This window comes from Poecilia formosa, unplaced genomic scaffold, assembly GCF_000485575.1.
Source record: "Poecilia formosa unplaced genomic scaffold, Poecilia_formosa-5.1.2 Scaffold0, whole genome shotgun sequence".
Taxonomy (NCBI): domain Eukaryota; kingdom Metazoa; phylum Chordata; class Actinopteri; order Cyprinodontiformes; family Poeciliidae; genus Poecilia; species Poecilia formosa.
The window spans coordinates 120,000-136,602 of NW_006799939.1; the positions used below are offsets into that span (position 1 = coordinate 120,000).

A 16,603-nucleotide genomic window follows, 5' to 3' on the forward strand; every position below is an offset into this window, starting at 1 on the left:
TTAATTTTAAGTTTTATTATATTTATATCCATTTTACAGTGTTTTGGTAACAACTAAAGTTTCTGCTTTTTTGGGTGTTAGCTGGGTGTTATTAATGAGTGACCCTTGCTAATGTTCTGAGGGAATCTCTAAAGAAAACTGAACTTGTTTCCATTGAATGTTTTTTTTTATTTTTTTATTTTTTTATCGTCACAGACTGTTGCTTGTTTTAATTGTTACACCAGAAGGGTAATTCTAACTAAAACAATCACAGCAATAGCCTGTGAGTGTTGAAGGATTTTTCACGGACTTTGAGTAATATTTATTTATTTAGTCTTGACATTACATTTAAAGAAGATGGACATGATTAATAAAGACAAAGTGGAATGTTTTTCAAACAAGATCATGAAATGGCGATCTAATTTACTTCAAAAACCACAAAAGGAGTTCAATTTAATTTCAGCACTATGTTTTCGCATTGCTTGAAAAACCTGAGGATAATGAAACCAGACTGGTTTTGAAACATGATCAAGGTTTATATCTGGTACTTGAATGTTCAGAAAATCATGAAATTTGAGTGCGAAAAATGCTAAGTATTTAAAAATGTGTAGGAACCCCAGTGTTCATTCCTATTGCTATATCTGAACATAAACCTAGACCACAGATCATTGATCTCTGTCCAATGAACAGTTATAAAATATCACTTGCCCGCCCCCTCATAGCTAAACAACTGAACATCCATCCATCCATCCATCCATCCATCCATTTTCTGAACACCCTTGTCCCTCAGTGGGGTCGGGAGGGGTGCTGGTGCCTATCTCCAGCTAACGTTCCGGGCGAGAGGCGTAAACAACTGAACATGTCTGTGCTTTTTCTGTATTGACTATTTAAGTAGTGCTCCTTTTAGCTACCACCTCAGTTTCTTTTTCTAAGGCTAAAGCCACAGCTGCCACAGTTCAGATTCAGCATTGAACTTTGTTTTATTTCCTTTTCAAAGGACAGGTGAGCTTTTACATACAGGTGGCTCCTACTGCTCTTCTTTTCTTTAGCTTGCTCTGTCTTTGTTTCTCTTGCAGGTGACAAGCGGGAGAAACACTCTACCACTCACACACACGCACACATGCATGCACACACACACATGCACATGCATAGATCTTTTTCGGTTCTCTACCGCAAAATTTTGTGCACAGAACAGTCTGAGGTACTGTTGCTTCTGTCAGGCCTGTATGTACATTTGTTAAAACCCTCCTTAAAGTTACTCCCACAGTGTTTCACATGAAGGGTCAAACATCCTATTTAATATTAACTGCCGTCTCCTTGAGTAAACAGCAAATATAATCACATTTGTAATGGTACAGAAATATTGTGTCAATATTTGCCCACTCTGTTATTGTGAAATGGGGAACTGACTGTGGTTACAGTGGCGTGTATGATTTTGACGGTTGGCTTGGAGGCTTGAACACATCTTCTCTTCTGCCTCCAGTCACAGATGTACTGATAAAACTTTGACATTTCAATAAGAAGATTGGGAAGTTGTTTCAAAAATACAATTATGATAATTCTTAAACTTTAAGTAAACACTAATAAAGCTATCAGCCAGTGGCTCTTAAAACAAGCTACATAAGGCTGGTCAGATTTTAAAGTATATTGCCTAAATTGGACAATGATGAGCATTTGTATTCTTTACTAAATAATCAAGTAAAAAAAAAAATATATATATATATTTTTTTCTATTTCTGAAATCCAAACATTTTGTTGAAAGGTGGGCCACCTTTAATTTAAAATAGACTATTTAGAAGGTGCTCTTAGAGCAGGTTCGCCTGTACCAGCATTCATATGAGCACTCTAACGGCTCATTTTCTGAGAACGCCACACAGGTTGCAGGGCGGGTGAGTAAAGCTGACAATATTCAGTACGTGAGAAAATTCTGAACCAATCAGAGATTTATGGTTAATTTCTGATCTTAGGGATTTGTAAAGATTGAACTAGTCAGCAAGGATTTTAGTTGATTTTCCTTTTTATAACTAACAAACCCTCTTCCTAATATTTCTGTCATTTTATGTTGTGAGCAAATACAACCTCCTATTATTTGTGAGTGCATTTGGAGCTCTTAGCATTACATAGAGTATTTAGACCTTTAGCTTAACTCTGAGATTTCCAGAATGACTAGGTTTTCCAAAGCAATCATGTTCTACAAGAGGCAGCTTTAAAGCTCAAGAGGATAAGGTAGACCAACTTTATTAGCCTTACTGGTATTTACTGTAATTGACTGAGTGTCTTGTCTTTAAGGCAAAAACAAATTCTGGCAAAAGTTATTTAGGAAACATTTAAAGCTACAAAACAGGGAAGCAGCAAACCGAACAGTATCTGTTGTTGCCTGAATTATGAGCAGAAATGCCTCCTCTTAAAAACACTCTATTAATTTCTTACACTGGTTGGGTGTATCCTCACTCATACTTAAAGCAATTAGCTTTAACTTTCCTACTCTAGCTTTATCCTCACCAAAGAGTGTGTTAGTTGGCACAACCTGGTAATTCTCAGCTATGCTGTGTTCACTGATTGCAAAAGGATCAGACTTTTGAGATTCCAACTGGATAATCATCGGTCAGGCCTTGTCAAGCTGAATATTGTCAAATTCTGGTCATCAGCCAGTTTTGTGATGCATGCACAATTATTACTAACAAATTTGATAATTACACCCAAGACCTAATTGCACAGTTTAATATTGGATATTAGTTTTAGGAGACGGACAACAAATCAGCATTTGGTTATGTTTTTATTTGATATTCATGAATTACAGCTTGTAATCAAATTAAAAAAAATGATTACACTCACTCTAGAAATTACATAGCAAGACATTTTTTTGTAGCAGAAATGACAATTTGAAACTTCAATTTGGAAGAAGGCTCTTTATCTGTCCAGCTATTGCATCTCCACCACCCAGGAACTAGAAAGTGAATCCGTGTGTCATGTCTCACTCTGAGCTGTGTTTTTTAACGTAAAATCCCTGGTATATTACTCTGTCAGTCAGTAACCTTCTTGCTCCTACTTTCTCCCAGACACTCTGACTTCAGTGCCCTTGACTCTAATAATCCCTTTCTCACTGTGTGAAATATCTTTTCATGTCTGCACTGATGATCATAATGGTTTTCTGTCTGAGCTGCAGACTAGTGATTGGCCCCAATTATCGCATGAACCTGAGGCTTCAAATCATCTTCTCTTTGCAAGGTGAGACATGTAATGGCAAAAGGCCTGGTTTCCATCCCGTGCCTTTATGCAGCTCAATAAATCACATTTAATGTCCATTTAAGATCTTACTGACTCGACTGCCAGATGTTTATCATTACTTACCTCTGTTGTACATGTCGCCCCAGAAGGCCTCCCGTCTTCTTTGGCAGTGACGGCTTTGAAGCTTTATCGCTCAAACTTAATTGAGTTTTTCTTTTTTTTTTTTACACGTTTAATGCAGAGTGCCCAGTTCCACACCCACTTCAATTACGACGCTTCCGGCTTTAAATGTAATATATTGACCACTTCAGGTGGAGCATAAACACAGATCAAAATCAGCAATTGTATGTGTGATAGGTTATTTGTGCTTCAGTTTTATTGATTCCCTCTAGTTGTAGCTTTAGAAAAGTATGTGGACTCGGGTGCATCCACTGTGACTTTGTGATCAAATGTAAAAGATACAGATTGACTCCAGCCTCTTGCCTCATGGAAACAAGACCCTGCCATACAATTAGCACCTTTCTTGACTTGCAGCATTCATCATTCCTGCTCCACTTTCAGCTGAACCTGGCTGCTATTTTTCACTAAAATACCCACACTTAATCTTCTAAAACCGTCTCTTTTCACCGTTTTCATGTTGCCACATTTCGCTCCGTTTCTTCTGCATATTTTAGGTTTTTCTCGTCCTCATTTTCTTCAGCCCATCTGTCTTAAATCATTAGATTCTTTATTCATCTCTTGATTCTTTCCCTCCCTCTCAGCCCACCGTCCTTTTAGCTGCTGTCTCTTACAGCTTCTATCTGTCAGACTGACTCTAACTCTCTAACAGCAAAGTACTCAGAGTTGTTAAGGACAGTGGAAGAATCCCAAGTGAATAGATCTTTTGGAGATGTTGTCAAACTGTTGACGGGAGTGCTATCATGGACCCCTGCTGTGCTTAACTCCGTGTACCCTCCTTCCTTCCCAGAGCACACTGATGCGCACACTTACACCCAGCTCGATCCGCCTTCAGAGTAGAGATGATGGATAATATGCATGGTATCATCACTTTGAATTTCAGATGGTTTTCTCTTGTGGATTGTGATTCTGTTTTGAATACATTGTGGTACATATGGTTTGTATGTATGAGTGGAAAATGCAGATGTAAGAAACAACAACCCAATCGGAAATGCATCTTTTTCTTATAAGCCTTATAAACTAATCATTTCCAAAAGCCAAAGAAAAGTACAACCATGTACACCTTTCTTCCTGTCATGAACCTATTTTTAAAGTATTTTTTTAAGGTTTATGATTTGGTTCTACTGCTATATATTGCAGTGTTCTCGGTGAGTGAAGTTATTTATATATTTTTTTCAACTACTTATGCCTTGGACACCGTTTCATTGAGGTATTCTTTTATTGTAATGAAACCTTTTGCAGATTAATATCCCTTTTAGACTATTATTTCAAATTCCCAATTCCATAAGGAACATTCTTTTGTTGCCTTATCTATGCATTTCATACTGTAGCAGATGCAATTAGATTAACATATAAACCTGGCATCCAGGGATGTTTTTAGGATTTGCCTTCAAATTCTGCCAAATGAGTGCCTCGGTTCTTATTTACTGTGTACACTGTACACTCACACCACTCCTAGAATCAGTGTAATAGCAAATAAAATACTGTAGCAAAAGTTTTGAAAACATGGCTATTTTTCTTCAGACACTATATATGTGCTTTATGTAAGCTGTATGTTGGTTTTTCACCAACTAAGAGTTGCCACATCTCACGGCCAACTTAACTAGGATGGGGGAAAGAACACGTTTTCATGTCCAGTCTTTCCTTTTTATCCATATAAAAATGCTATAAAAACAAATGCATGGGATAGTAATGTTTAATATTTGGGGTTAAATACATTAATTTTCTTTTTATAAAGATTTAATATAGAATGCCATCCTCATTTGTCCTCACAAATTCTATTGGGAAATATGTCTAAATTGACATTTTTCTGCTTTTTGTTGATGGTGCGCACAAAAACTCTTTTCTACTTTGTAGTAAGCATTCGGTTCTGATTGACAGGTTGCAACATATTGTTGGTAGCTGTGTGTTTGTGTGTGTGTTTGTGTTAAGTCAGCCGGCATCTCTCTAATGACAGTTGATTGCATTATCATCCACGGCTGAGTGGTTGCTCACACAGCTAGACGGATAGACCAACTGCCAAACCCCAAGGCCCCTCAGTGTGTGTTTTTCCGTGTGTCTGTGTGTGCGCGCGCTTGTCTTCATCTTAATGTGAATGTGACCGTGTGCTTGTGCAAGTCTTTTCTTGTAAAATGTGATTGGAGGTGAAAATCGCAAGTCCACTATGACCCATTTACAATTCGCCACGTCAATGAGGCAAATGCAACAATACACACATGTGCACACTCACTCACGCTTAGTTTTCCCCCAAGGAAAAGGAACCTTTTAGACTGAAATATTGTCTGTTGGGACTCTGGCTTGTCCTAACCAGAAATTCAAAGGTTGCTTCGCCGAACACACCCATTCTCACACACATGCTGTGGAAATATAAACATGCATATGAGGAACTGTAGCTGTAACAACACTGGAATACAGCTGGTTTTTAGGCTACAGATTATCAATTTTACTGCATGCTGTCATTGATTGCTTTAACCATCATGGATGTATTATGTTTGAAGCTAAAACACATGTAACGGATTAGTAAGAAGCAACCTCAAGAAAACCTTCCATTTTACACTTCATGCTGCTCAACTTGTTGATAACTGTTATAATTTGGCTTAAGGGCATTAAATACTCTAGAGAAAATTTTGTCAATGTAGTAAAGAACACGAGTAAAGTTCTTTCTCACCAGGACCCTTTATGCTTTAGAAGAGGTCAAGTGAAGAAATCCTGGAGGGTCGTCATTTGTTCCTCACACTGCAGGATTTATAATAGTTAAAAAAAAAAAAAGAAAATCCATAAAAAATATATAAATAATAAAAGAATGAACACTCATGATACCAATGCTAAAAACATATTTTCAATTCTGATATTTCATTGTTCTCAAGGGGAAACTGGTATGGGGTGGTCAAAGCTTTGCAAAAAGTCTAGATAATCAATTGGACAAAAATTTTGAAAACAGTTAATGACTAGCAGCAACACTTACTTAAAAATACACTGAAAATTTATAATTAAATACAGATGGCTTTTAGGCTTTATGCCATCATGGCTTAATCATTTATCTTGCCCTCTTGATTTTGAACAATTATTCTTTTTCTCCAATGAACCATAAATCAAACATTACACTTTTTTTTTTAATAAACCTACACAATCAAGTTGCTATATGAACTTGGGCTAAAATGTTTTAATCTACTTTGTTGAGTTATTGCTATCAGAAAACAAATTGCTGCTGACTATTAAAATTCTAGAGAGATGCAGTCCTGACAGTGATCTCAGTTTTGAGATGTACAACAGTGGCGAGTGGGTCACTGCCCTATCCTGCCCTCCAGTCCACCTGTCCTCCCAGGCTGTAGTCCTGGCACTCAGCTGTCTGGTCAGCCTATCAGCCATACATCCCTTATTGGCTCAGTCAAGTGTGTCTATTCACCCCAAAGCCACCCCTTGCCCTTACTTGCTTCCCCCAATAAACCAAGAGAGTAGTATTTCCCAAGGTCATTGTGTTCTCTCTCTGTGTGTGTGCGTGTGTGTGTGTATGAGAGTTGAGCGATTTTAGGGGGCAGTGGAGAAGGAATGATGGTGTGTTTGAAATGTGTGGGATGGATGGAGCGTGGAGGGCAAAAATAACAAGAAGGAAGACTGTGTGTCTGTGTGAGGGGGTAATTGGGTGTGTGTGTGTGTGTGTTGGATCGGTTGGAAAGTGGGTCATGGTGTGATTTGTGAAGCACCAGGAGCATCATATTGACCCCGAGGGCAACTGTCTGCTTCTCTTCTCTCTTACTTGGAAACCCGTAGACGCACACCAACTCCAATGTGTTTTGCTGTTGAATATCATTTACCACAACTGAAGAGCAGGGAATCAGAGACGCTACAGATCTGCTTCTTCAGTATAGAAATGTGTGATGGTTATTATATTTTATTTATATAAAAACGACTGAAACTGCTGAACGCCAGTGGAGATGATCACTGTCAGAAATTCATCCATATTGCCCCTCATACTTCATGTAATCCTTTCATTCAGTCAGATGTTAGATATATTTTACACTGTGTATGTAGCTGACAAGGGCATTTTGGGAGACCGCTTGAAAATGTGTCAAATAATCTGCCTGAAATGGAAAAAAAAAAAAATATGATCTTCTAACCATCATTAGTGAAACTGGGGTTATTTCTGGTGCATATCCATCACAGTGAGGGGAATAAAAGAGATCTTCATGAAAACTTCATGGTGCTTGGACAGCAAAGAGTCTGGAGGTTTTTCACCTCCATAAATATACATAATCTGGCTACAGTGAGATTCACTGAACTGCCTGAAATCAAAAAGATGGATGATCTATAATGAGCACAGATTTGAGATGCAAAATGCTTGGCTTGTGGACAGTAAACAGATGTGTTTTTAGTTTTTCATCAAACCTGTATAGTGACTTGGCAGGCAAATGCAGAGTTGAAACTACGATCAAATTATTTTTTCAAAAATCAAAATGGATGTTATGACTATATAGTATAAAACAATTTTAACACGAGCCTGAAAATGTATAAACTGTTTTATTTTGATAAAACTCTTTTTTGGCCCTGAACGAAAACTTGATGCAATAAATTTGGTCAAATGAACAAATCCAGATCATGTGGTAATCATGTGGTTGCCTATCAGTTTGTTTGTACTTGGGTATATTCCTGAGTCATAGAGATGGTTAAAAAAAACCCGCTTAAATCTCAGGTATCATTTAAATAATTGTTTTCTATTTGTTTTATTTATTTATTTATTTTTGTGTGTGTGTTTGCATGTACAGTTAGAAAAGTCGACTCAGTTTAGATTATGAATCATGATAAATCACAAACTCTGATTGACCAGAATAACTTCTGCTACGACTCGAATATCAGAGTTGTACAGTTTGGTATAGGATTTACAAATTAAAGTTTAGACAATATTAAGTGTCCAGTTACGTAAGGTTTGTTGGTGCAGTGGATTTGGTCAATGATGAAACTGATGTTTGAAAGCAATCGCTGGCATGCTACTTTTACTGCATTTTCACACAGAAATGCATGTCAAGTTTGATGTTAGTGATGCAATATTTCAGATATTGCCGTCCACATTTCTGGTTTAAAATCGATATTATGAAAATTAATTCTGACTCATGAGAGGAGGAAGTTCTTTCAGGGAGGAAGTTTAGTCAAGTTTTATCTTGAAACCAAATCTAACTTGCCTGCTTAACACACAAAATCCTGTAACCAAAGTAACACTAAATGTTTTTTTTTTTATTTATTTACTTTTTTTAATTCTGTTTCCATGCAGATATTTTACAATTTGGTTTGATATATAAAGTTGTTTTAGGTCCGGGGTATGCCATTTACATTTCAGATAAAACATGCGTTGGGAGATTCTGCAAATAAATTATGCTTTTCTGTTTAGTGGTAAACAGCAGTAAATAACAGCTGACTTTAGTTCACAGGTTAGTGTTTTCATCTGTGATTTGGCACATATGCATGTATGTTTTCCATCTCTGACCCTGCAGCTGAGCCTGAATTTTGATTCCCTGTGCAATGCTGCTAACACCTGTGGGTAAATTGACATCCACACATGCAAATGCAACAAAAGAAACCAAAAAGGCATTATGTTGCAGTTTGTGAAAAAGGAAAGATCTAATTGCATAGATCATGATCATATTTTGGTTTAAAAACAAAACTTTTATTCCCAGTGGGGTACTGTCTGTCTTGCTTTGTTTCTACTCATTTAGCTATACTCTGCATCCATGGATTTAGTTTTCTCATTTTCCTTCCCATACAGTTATCCTTTATTCCATTTATTTTTCAATGTTTAGCCATGACTCTTCAGTCCTTACTAAAACCCCTCCAGCTTTGTTCATGATTCCATCATTCTTATTTTTTTGAGTGCACCTGCTCCCAAAACTCTTTGCTTTTTTTGACCAATCTCCATAGCGAGTAGCGAGATAGGAATGCGTTATGTATGATTCTGTGTGCACGTAAACCCAAACACACATGCACACTCAAATACTGACCACAGGTGCTGCAATCCCAACATGTCTGTCTCAGATAATTCAGAGTCATGACCTCACCATCCAGTTTTACCTGGGGAGATTTTTTTCCAAATAGACTGTCTGTAGGTCTACATATGTGAAATATTTCAATGCATACACTCAGGAACAGATTGAGACAAAGACATACACACACAGCAGCACTTGTTATACGAGGGTCAACAGCTTGGCATAGGATGTTTTCTTTAATTTCTATTTGGGAACAAAACCAAAAAAGTCCACTCTTCTGTGTCTTTTGAAGGAAAATTAATTAATTAGCAGAAGCACTAACACTGCTTCTACTGCAATTTTGTTCGACAATGAAAGGACCTGTTAAAAATACAAATATAAAAATCATTTTTGCCAAAGATTTCTTTTTATTTCTATATTTAATTTTTTCTGTAGTAGCATGTTTGTACACACTGTAATGCGGAGTTCAGAAGTAGGTATAACACCACACCCTGCTGGAGAGTCTGTTTACAAAAGATGCATGCAGATGGTTATTCATATCTTTACCCTCTGGCCTCAGTTTCATCAGATAGGTCAACAGTTTTTGTTCACATTTAGTTCTAGTGAACTCTCACAGCCTTGTCTAACCCATGACAGGCAAAAAATAAACAAATTACTTTTAGACAATTGGGTGCATGTCAATGCTCATTCAAATTTTATGCAAATAAGAGATTCCCAAAATTTTCCAACAGTCCATCATGATTTTATGTCATGGAAACTTGTTGCTGAGTTGGTGAAATCTGTTTTCTCACAGTGAGATAAAAGATGTAATGATAGCAGACAAATGCATTTCATTGTAGCATCTTGCCAAAAGGAAAAATATTAGTTTTTTTCTTTTTTTTTTTGTTCAGTTGAAAGGCAGTTTTATTTGCCGACTTAATGTTGAGATTTATTCATACTACCTTATAATGGTTTGTTAGGCAGGGATCTAAGCTTGTTTGAGGCTGAAATAACTATATTGCTGAAGTCAAATTCCATTTCCTGGACTTCCTCAGATTTCAACCTAAGGTCACATGTGGTTTTGGTTAAAATATTTTACACAGTGGATACATTGTTAGGTTACATAAAGTCTTTTTGCATTTAGTGAGAATACCCAGCAGTATGCATATAAATAGATCCCTAGCCTGTGAACAAAAATGATTTTTTTAATTTAATTTAATTTTTTTAAATCTTATTTAGGGAGATTTTTATTCAAATACAATGTTGGGGTACTTAAAATTGGAAATCACAGTGCTTTTTGTAACCTTACAGAAATAAAATGCATGCATTGGTGTGTGGGTTGACCACTGCCAAATAACCTTAAGTTTTCTGATCTGCTCCTAAATAAAAAAATAAAAATGTAGCATACTTATATTCTCAAAAGGATCATGTAAAATAAAGGTGTAGTGTTGAACCTTTCGCAGGAGGAGTGCAACAGGATTCTGTCTAGGCATAATATGTTTAACTCCACTCAGCCGTTTTTCTGAGTTTAGGTTTTAATCTATAAATACATAATTTGTGCTGTGTGTGTGTGTATTAGAGCTTTGCAGATGTTTTTGTTCCTGATTCTTTATGTTACTGTGTGTGTTATGTTCACTTTAAACTGGTCTTGAAAACTGCCCTGGGGTGAAGAGGAAACGGCAACCACACACCTGAGACTCCTCCCTGCTGTTTTGTGTATGTTTGTTTTATTGCTTAAGACCAAAAAAAAAAAAAAACCTATAAGCCTGATTTGCCAGCTGCATGTATTCATTTTTTTTCCTTCCTGATGATCAGTGACTCATTTTCTCATACAATATTTCTTGGGTTTGTATTCCCCTTTACTTTGTTTTACATGAGACAATTCCACATCACACAACCGCACAAACAAGCTAATACAAGTCTGCGCTCATATCAGTGTTAGTCATATGGTTGTTGTAAAGTTTGAGATTAACAATACTGGGCTTTTTGTCAAGGTAAAGTAATCTGAAGAACCATCTAATTTTCTATGAGCATGTGACTTCATTTGGTGAAGTCATTGGATATGAAGGAATGTACCTTGAACTGACACTTTAGATGTTTGTTTGAGACTTATTTTATGGTAAAGAAGGAACTTGACAGAACTGACTAATAAAAGCGTCATGTTTTGATGGCTAATAATACTGTGAGAAATTGTTAAAATATGAATGGAAGGATTTTGGGTCCTGCCATCCAATTCAAATCAAATCATTTGTGGGGCAGATTGGTTGTTAGTTTTTTCCTCTTCATTCATGGATTCGTCTTGTGTATCAAACTAAACCTGCAGGTGCACCCATGTGTGGTAAATGTTTTTTTTTTGTTTTTTTTGTCATTTAATTTTGAAGACAAAATGGATTCCTTCTTTCTAACTGGAAAAAAAGCAAAAACATTTTTCTTTTATCTTTATATATTTGTTAGACTAGATATGGTACCATTGCGGTCCACTCAGTCCGAAAGGTTTCTGTTGTTCTTTCAAGTAACAGTAGTAGTTCCTGCAGTGGAGTTTTCTGTTTGACAGTTGATCTTTTTTTCATAGAAAAGCACTGCTAGTGTGTATCGGATGAACAAGTGCCGAGAATACAATATGTTTGGACCATCATTTGCTTTGCTTTGCTGCATCAGGAAAACCTATTCCATGTGAAACAAAACGAGCGGGGCTCTAGTTTGCAACTTGTGTGTTGTGGTGTCATTCGGCTCTCTAGCAGTTGTGCTTTACACCTTCAACAACTCAGAACAACAAATCAATATTCCATGTTCAAGTGTGGAATATGCTTAAATCATTGCGGAAGGCTGAAGAACTGAAAGATCAATAGATTTTTCTAATAGTAGGGTCATCTATTGTATTAAGTAATTAATGTAGAACATGTATGATTTTTATGGTACTGTCTGCTCAAAATATGTTTGTAAAACTGAGTTTAGATTCAGTTGATTCTGAGCTCATACCAGAGTATTTTAGTGTCCCTGAATACCCATTAGAAGTCCCTGAATACCCATTAGTACTCGTCTTCATATAACAGATGTTTTTGAGATGTATTAATGTGTCATCCATAACCGACATGTAGGGTTATGAAGGCTCAACGAATGCTCCAAATTTGATCTAATATGTATGAGTTTTGTTCGGTCGCCCTTTATATTGGAACCGACTGTGTATTGTCAGAAATGGAGGCGATTTTAATCTTCAACAACCTCAACTTAAATTCAGATGCGACACTTTTTAGTCTTTGTGTTAGCATGTGTTGAATTTAGAATATCGGCATCAAATTTGTAATACAACTCTTTCACTGTGACCCAAGGCATGTCAAATCAGCCTTCATGAGTAGAGAAACCACTCAACAATACGCCCACTTTCATATTTATAAATGTCAGAATAAGTTGAAATTCATTACTATACATACATTTCCCTTTTATTGCTAGAGTTGCCTTTTAAACTATGTGAGTTATTTCAAATGTTTGGTGTTTCCTTCTGCAAGCTTCTTACAATAGTTTTGGGTTTTGACCAGTTCCTGCTGACAGAATCGATGTGATGGCTTCAAGTTTGTAGGACGTTGGCTCAAATATCTCTGCAGCTCTACTTTCAAATTACTATGACATTGAGATCAGGGCTTTGTGATGGTCACTCCAAAGCATTGAATTTGTTGTACTTGAGCTACTTGGTAATTAATTTAAATTCTTATTTTCAGTTTAGAAGAGTAATTTGTTCTCAAGGATGATGAACATGACACCTTCAGGCGTTTGGAAATCACACCCAAGGATTAGTTTGACTTCTAGAGGTCCACAACTCTCTTTATGATATACTGGCTGATTTATTTTTATAGTGTGCAATAAAGTAGTGTTTCTTGCAATATCCACCGGTGTTCCTCTTTTACCTCAGATGCACATCATGAACTTATCAGAATCATATAAAGCCGTGACATCATCATCATCTGGAAAGGAAAAGTTTATTATGATTAAATGTGAAGATAATCAACCTGCTTTTTTAAACAGTGTATGCCAATATCTTATTTCAGTTGTTACATTCTCAGCTTGGAAGTTGACCTAGCAAAAATATCTTTTTTTTTTTTCTTCCCTTTTGCCACTGATGAGTATACTTCACAAAGTTTCTTATGTTTAGGAAACCATGTGCATTTTTGAATCCCATGTTTGTGTTATAGTCTCTGCAGTTTCTGTGTTTTTACCAAAAAATAAACTAAACTTTGTTTGTCTCTACAGAGGACCCAGCAGAAGCAGACTTGTGGTTGCTGAACAGCTGCACAGTGAAAAACCCTGCAGAGGACCACTTCAGAAATTCAATCAAGTACGTCAGTGAAAAAAACAACACACTAACTAAGGTTCAGTCCAGCCTGTTCTTGAGGTTAGGAATCCTATGGTCATTTAGAAACCATTAATGACATTCAGGCTTTGGGTTCTGAAACTAGAGCTTCCCTGTACATTCTCCACTGTATGGCAGGAAATTACACTGTGCATGATGAGGTAATTTAACTTTATTTGATATTATGAGCTGATTTGACTCGGAATTTTTTTTTGGAACATAGCTGCAAGGAATGCTGAACTGAACCAGAATAAATGCATTAGTTGGACCCAATAGTAAAGATCAAATCTTCAGACTAATTGAAAGAACACTATTTAAATCACAAAAAAATAATTCTGACATTTCAGTGTTTGACTCCAGCTTTCCCCTAGAAGTAGCCACAGTTCTTTTCTGATTCTTATTTTCATGCAGAAGCTCATCTTAAATCCTGTGTTTTTGACCTTTTGAGTTTGTTTTTGAGATTCCACCCACTTATTTTTTCCCAGAAGTTGTGGACACAGAGAGAAAATGAGAAATGCATATGCTCTTACAAAAGCACTGGGAAATTAAATTAGAAACTATTTTGGTAACTTTGCAAGGAGCACACACACACACACACACACCTGGCAAAAATGTGGTCATGCTTGACATTGAGCCTCTTGATTTATTTATTTTATTTTTCCAAAGTAACATTGCAATATTTATTGCTGGGTTCTCCAGGTCTTCTCGGACTACAGATGTCATCAGTGAAGAATACAAGTCAAGATGAAACATGTTGCTTACAAATGTGTTTAGCGTTACAAAAATATTTCTTATCCCTCCATCTTCCAAAAAGAGAAAACATGACTCTCTTTGTTTGGAGGCCGGTTTGTAAAAATGAGAACCAGTTCAGCAGAATCATGATCCTAGTTGTCCAACATTTAACTCCGTTGTCCTCCTCTACCAACCACATGCTGCAATGCAGCGTGCTGCATAACTAATTCTGCATTATCAGAACAACAATATAAAGAGAAGAGAGGATAGTGGCTTTACAACATATTGATCAATATACTTCATTTTTTAAATATTCAATTATTCAATTAGCAATATTTAGATGCAGTTGGTCCTAAAAAATTTGGTATAGCCAGTAGTATTTTTCATTAGTGTCATCATGACCTAATGGACAAGATGTCAGTGTTTTAGCTTTTTCACAAGGTTAAATGACTAGCATCTATTATAGGTTTGGAGTAATAAAAATTAAGTTCTTTTTTATTGGGCCAAATAGAAGAACATTTTTACTTCACAGTGCAATCTGCCTGTCTTTTTTCTGCAGCCTCTTGGCGCTCACTGCCCCCCCACACCTCCTTCTGTCAAACTATTTCTTTTGCAAAGAGTCGATTAGAAAAAAAATACAAAATAATAACACACTTCAAGACTTTGAAAATGTCCCCTTTAATGGTGCCTGACTTGTTTTTTGTTTTTTTTGACAGGAAATCACCCAGCTGTAATGCTAATGCAATTAATGCTCTATTCACTAAGAAGACACACATACACACCCTCCCATACACATGCATATGGGAGGCATAAAGTTTTTCTGCCTTTCATTGCTTGCTCTTTTCTTGATTGAGAAACAAAATGAGGGGGTTCAAGATCAGAGAGAATCCAAATGGCCACTTGTCATTGCTCTTTTTTTTTTTTTTCCCCCTCACATGCCTTTGTTTTTTCTGAGGCGGTGGCAGGGATGTAGGCTGCCTCGTGCTTAGTCACACGCTGGGCATGATGCCTGCGCCTCCTGGTACCACAACCTTGTACTTGAATTTCACACACATTTTTACAGACCGGGTCAGAGTTGAAATCCATCCAGAACATTAGGGGATGAATGGCTTCTGCATGACTGAGTTCCCAGCTATACTACCACACATACGTTTTAAAAAGTTTTTTTTTTTTTTTTTTTTCCCCCTCAACATTTGTAAAATAAATTTTGTCCACCACTGTGTTGGAAATTCTAATGAAGTCATTCCTGAAGAACATCAACCTTAATAACATGAAAGTGTTTTATTTGCTGAAGAGAGACATTGTGCATTAGTGAATATTTCGAAGAACACAAATTTAAGGCCCCCAATTACACCTAAGGCTGTTAGATGGCATATACGGAATAAAGGAAAATAACATTTTGTACTGCTGCCTGCGTGGAGTCGGTCTGTACCTGCTCTGAGAACTGATATTTCAAAATAGTTTTCTACAATACAAGTCAGATGAGTCAATATTTATGAGTCGATATTGTGAGCAGAACCACAATCAGCAGAAGCAAAGTGTCATATACAAGTTGCTCAGAAAATAATATGGACTATATTATTACATTTTACTTAAAATTCTGGTGTTTCAACCATCCTTTATTTCCAAAATTATACATTTATGTACAAAACATAATTTAAGTGGACCATAACATTGTTGTTTATAATATTATCTGCATATTCCATCTAAACGGTATGCCCACAAACTGAGTTTAAAAAAAAAAAAAAAACACCTTTCCAAAGTGTTTTTCTCCCCGATTTCTATTTTTTTTCCCCTTGTGGCTATGAACAGGTGCAATCAAAGCAGAACATGTTCGTTTGGCAGAAATACCCATGTTAAAGTGGACAGGACCTGAGTTGTCAGGTGGATAGTTGCCAAGCCAGCGTGTGTAAAGGTTTTTAGGGCATTTGTATGAGTTCACGAGAAGACTATTTGTATGCATGAGCTTTCTTTGGTGTCGATGCTGCATTTTGTACGTGCAGGCGATGATGTGTTTGTGTATTGTGCATATGCAAATATCACATTCCAATTATACGCACACCAGTACCTATCCATATAAACCCATTTAGATTGATCTGTAGTGAGTTGGGCAGTGTTGTTCAAGAATATGGTTTGTTTTTATTGATGAAGTGAATAATCAGGCTTAATATCAAAAATAAGAACTTGG

General features: G+C 36.6%; 1 protein-coding gene across 3 annotated transcripts in view; it reads left to right on the plus strand.

The window, feature by feature from the left end:
• cdkal1 (CDK5 regulatory subunit associated protein 1-like 1) overlaps positions 1-16,603 on the plus strand; it is a 186,596-nt gene that overhangs the window by 16,462 nt on the left and 153,531 nt on the right. For all 3 annotated transcript variants that reach the window (XM_016681490.1, XM_007553167.2, XM_007553936.2), the window contains exon 4: positions 13,584-13,668. In XM_016681490.1, the coding sequence (XP_016536976.1) occupies positions 13,584-13,668 (85 nt within the window). The remainder of the gene's footprint in view (positions 1-13,583; positions 13,669-16,603) is intronic.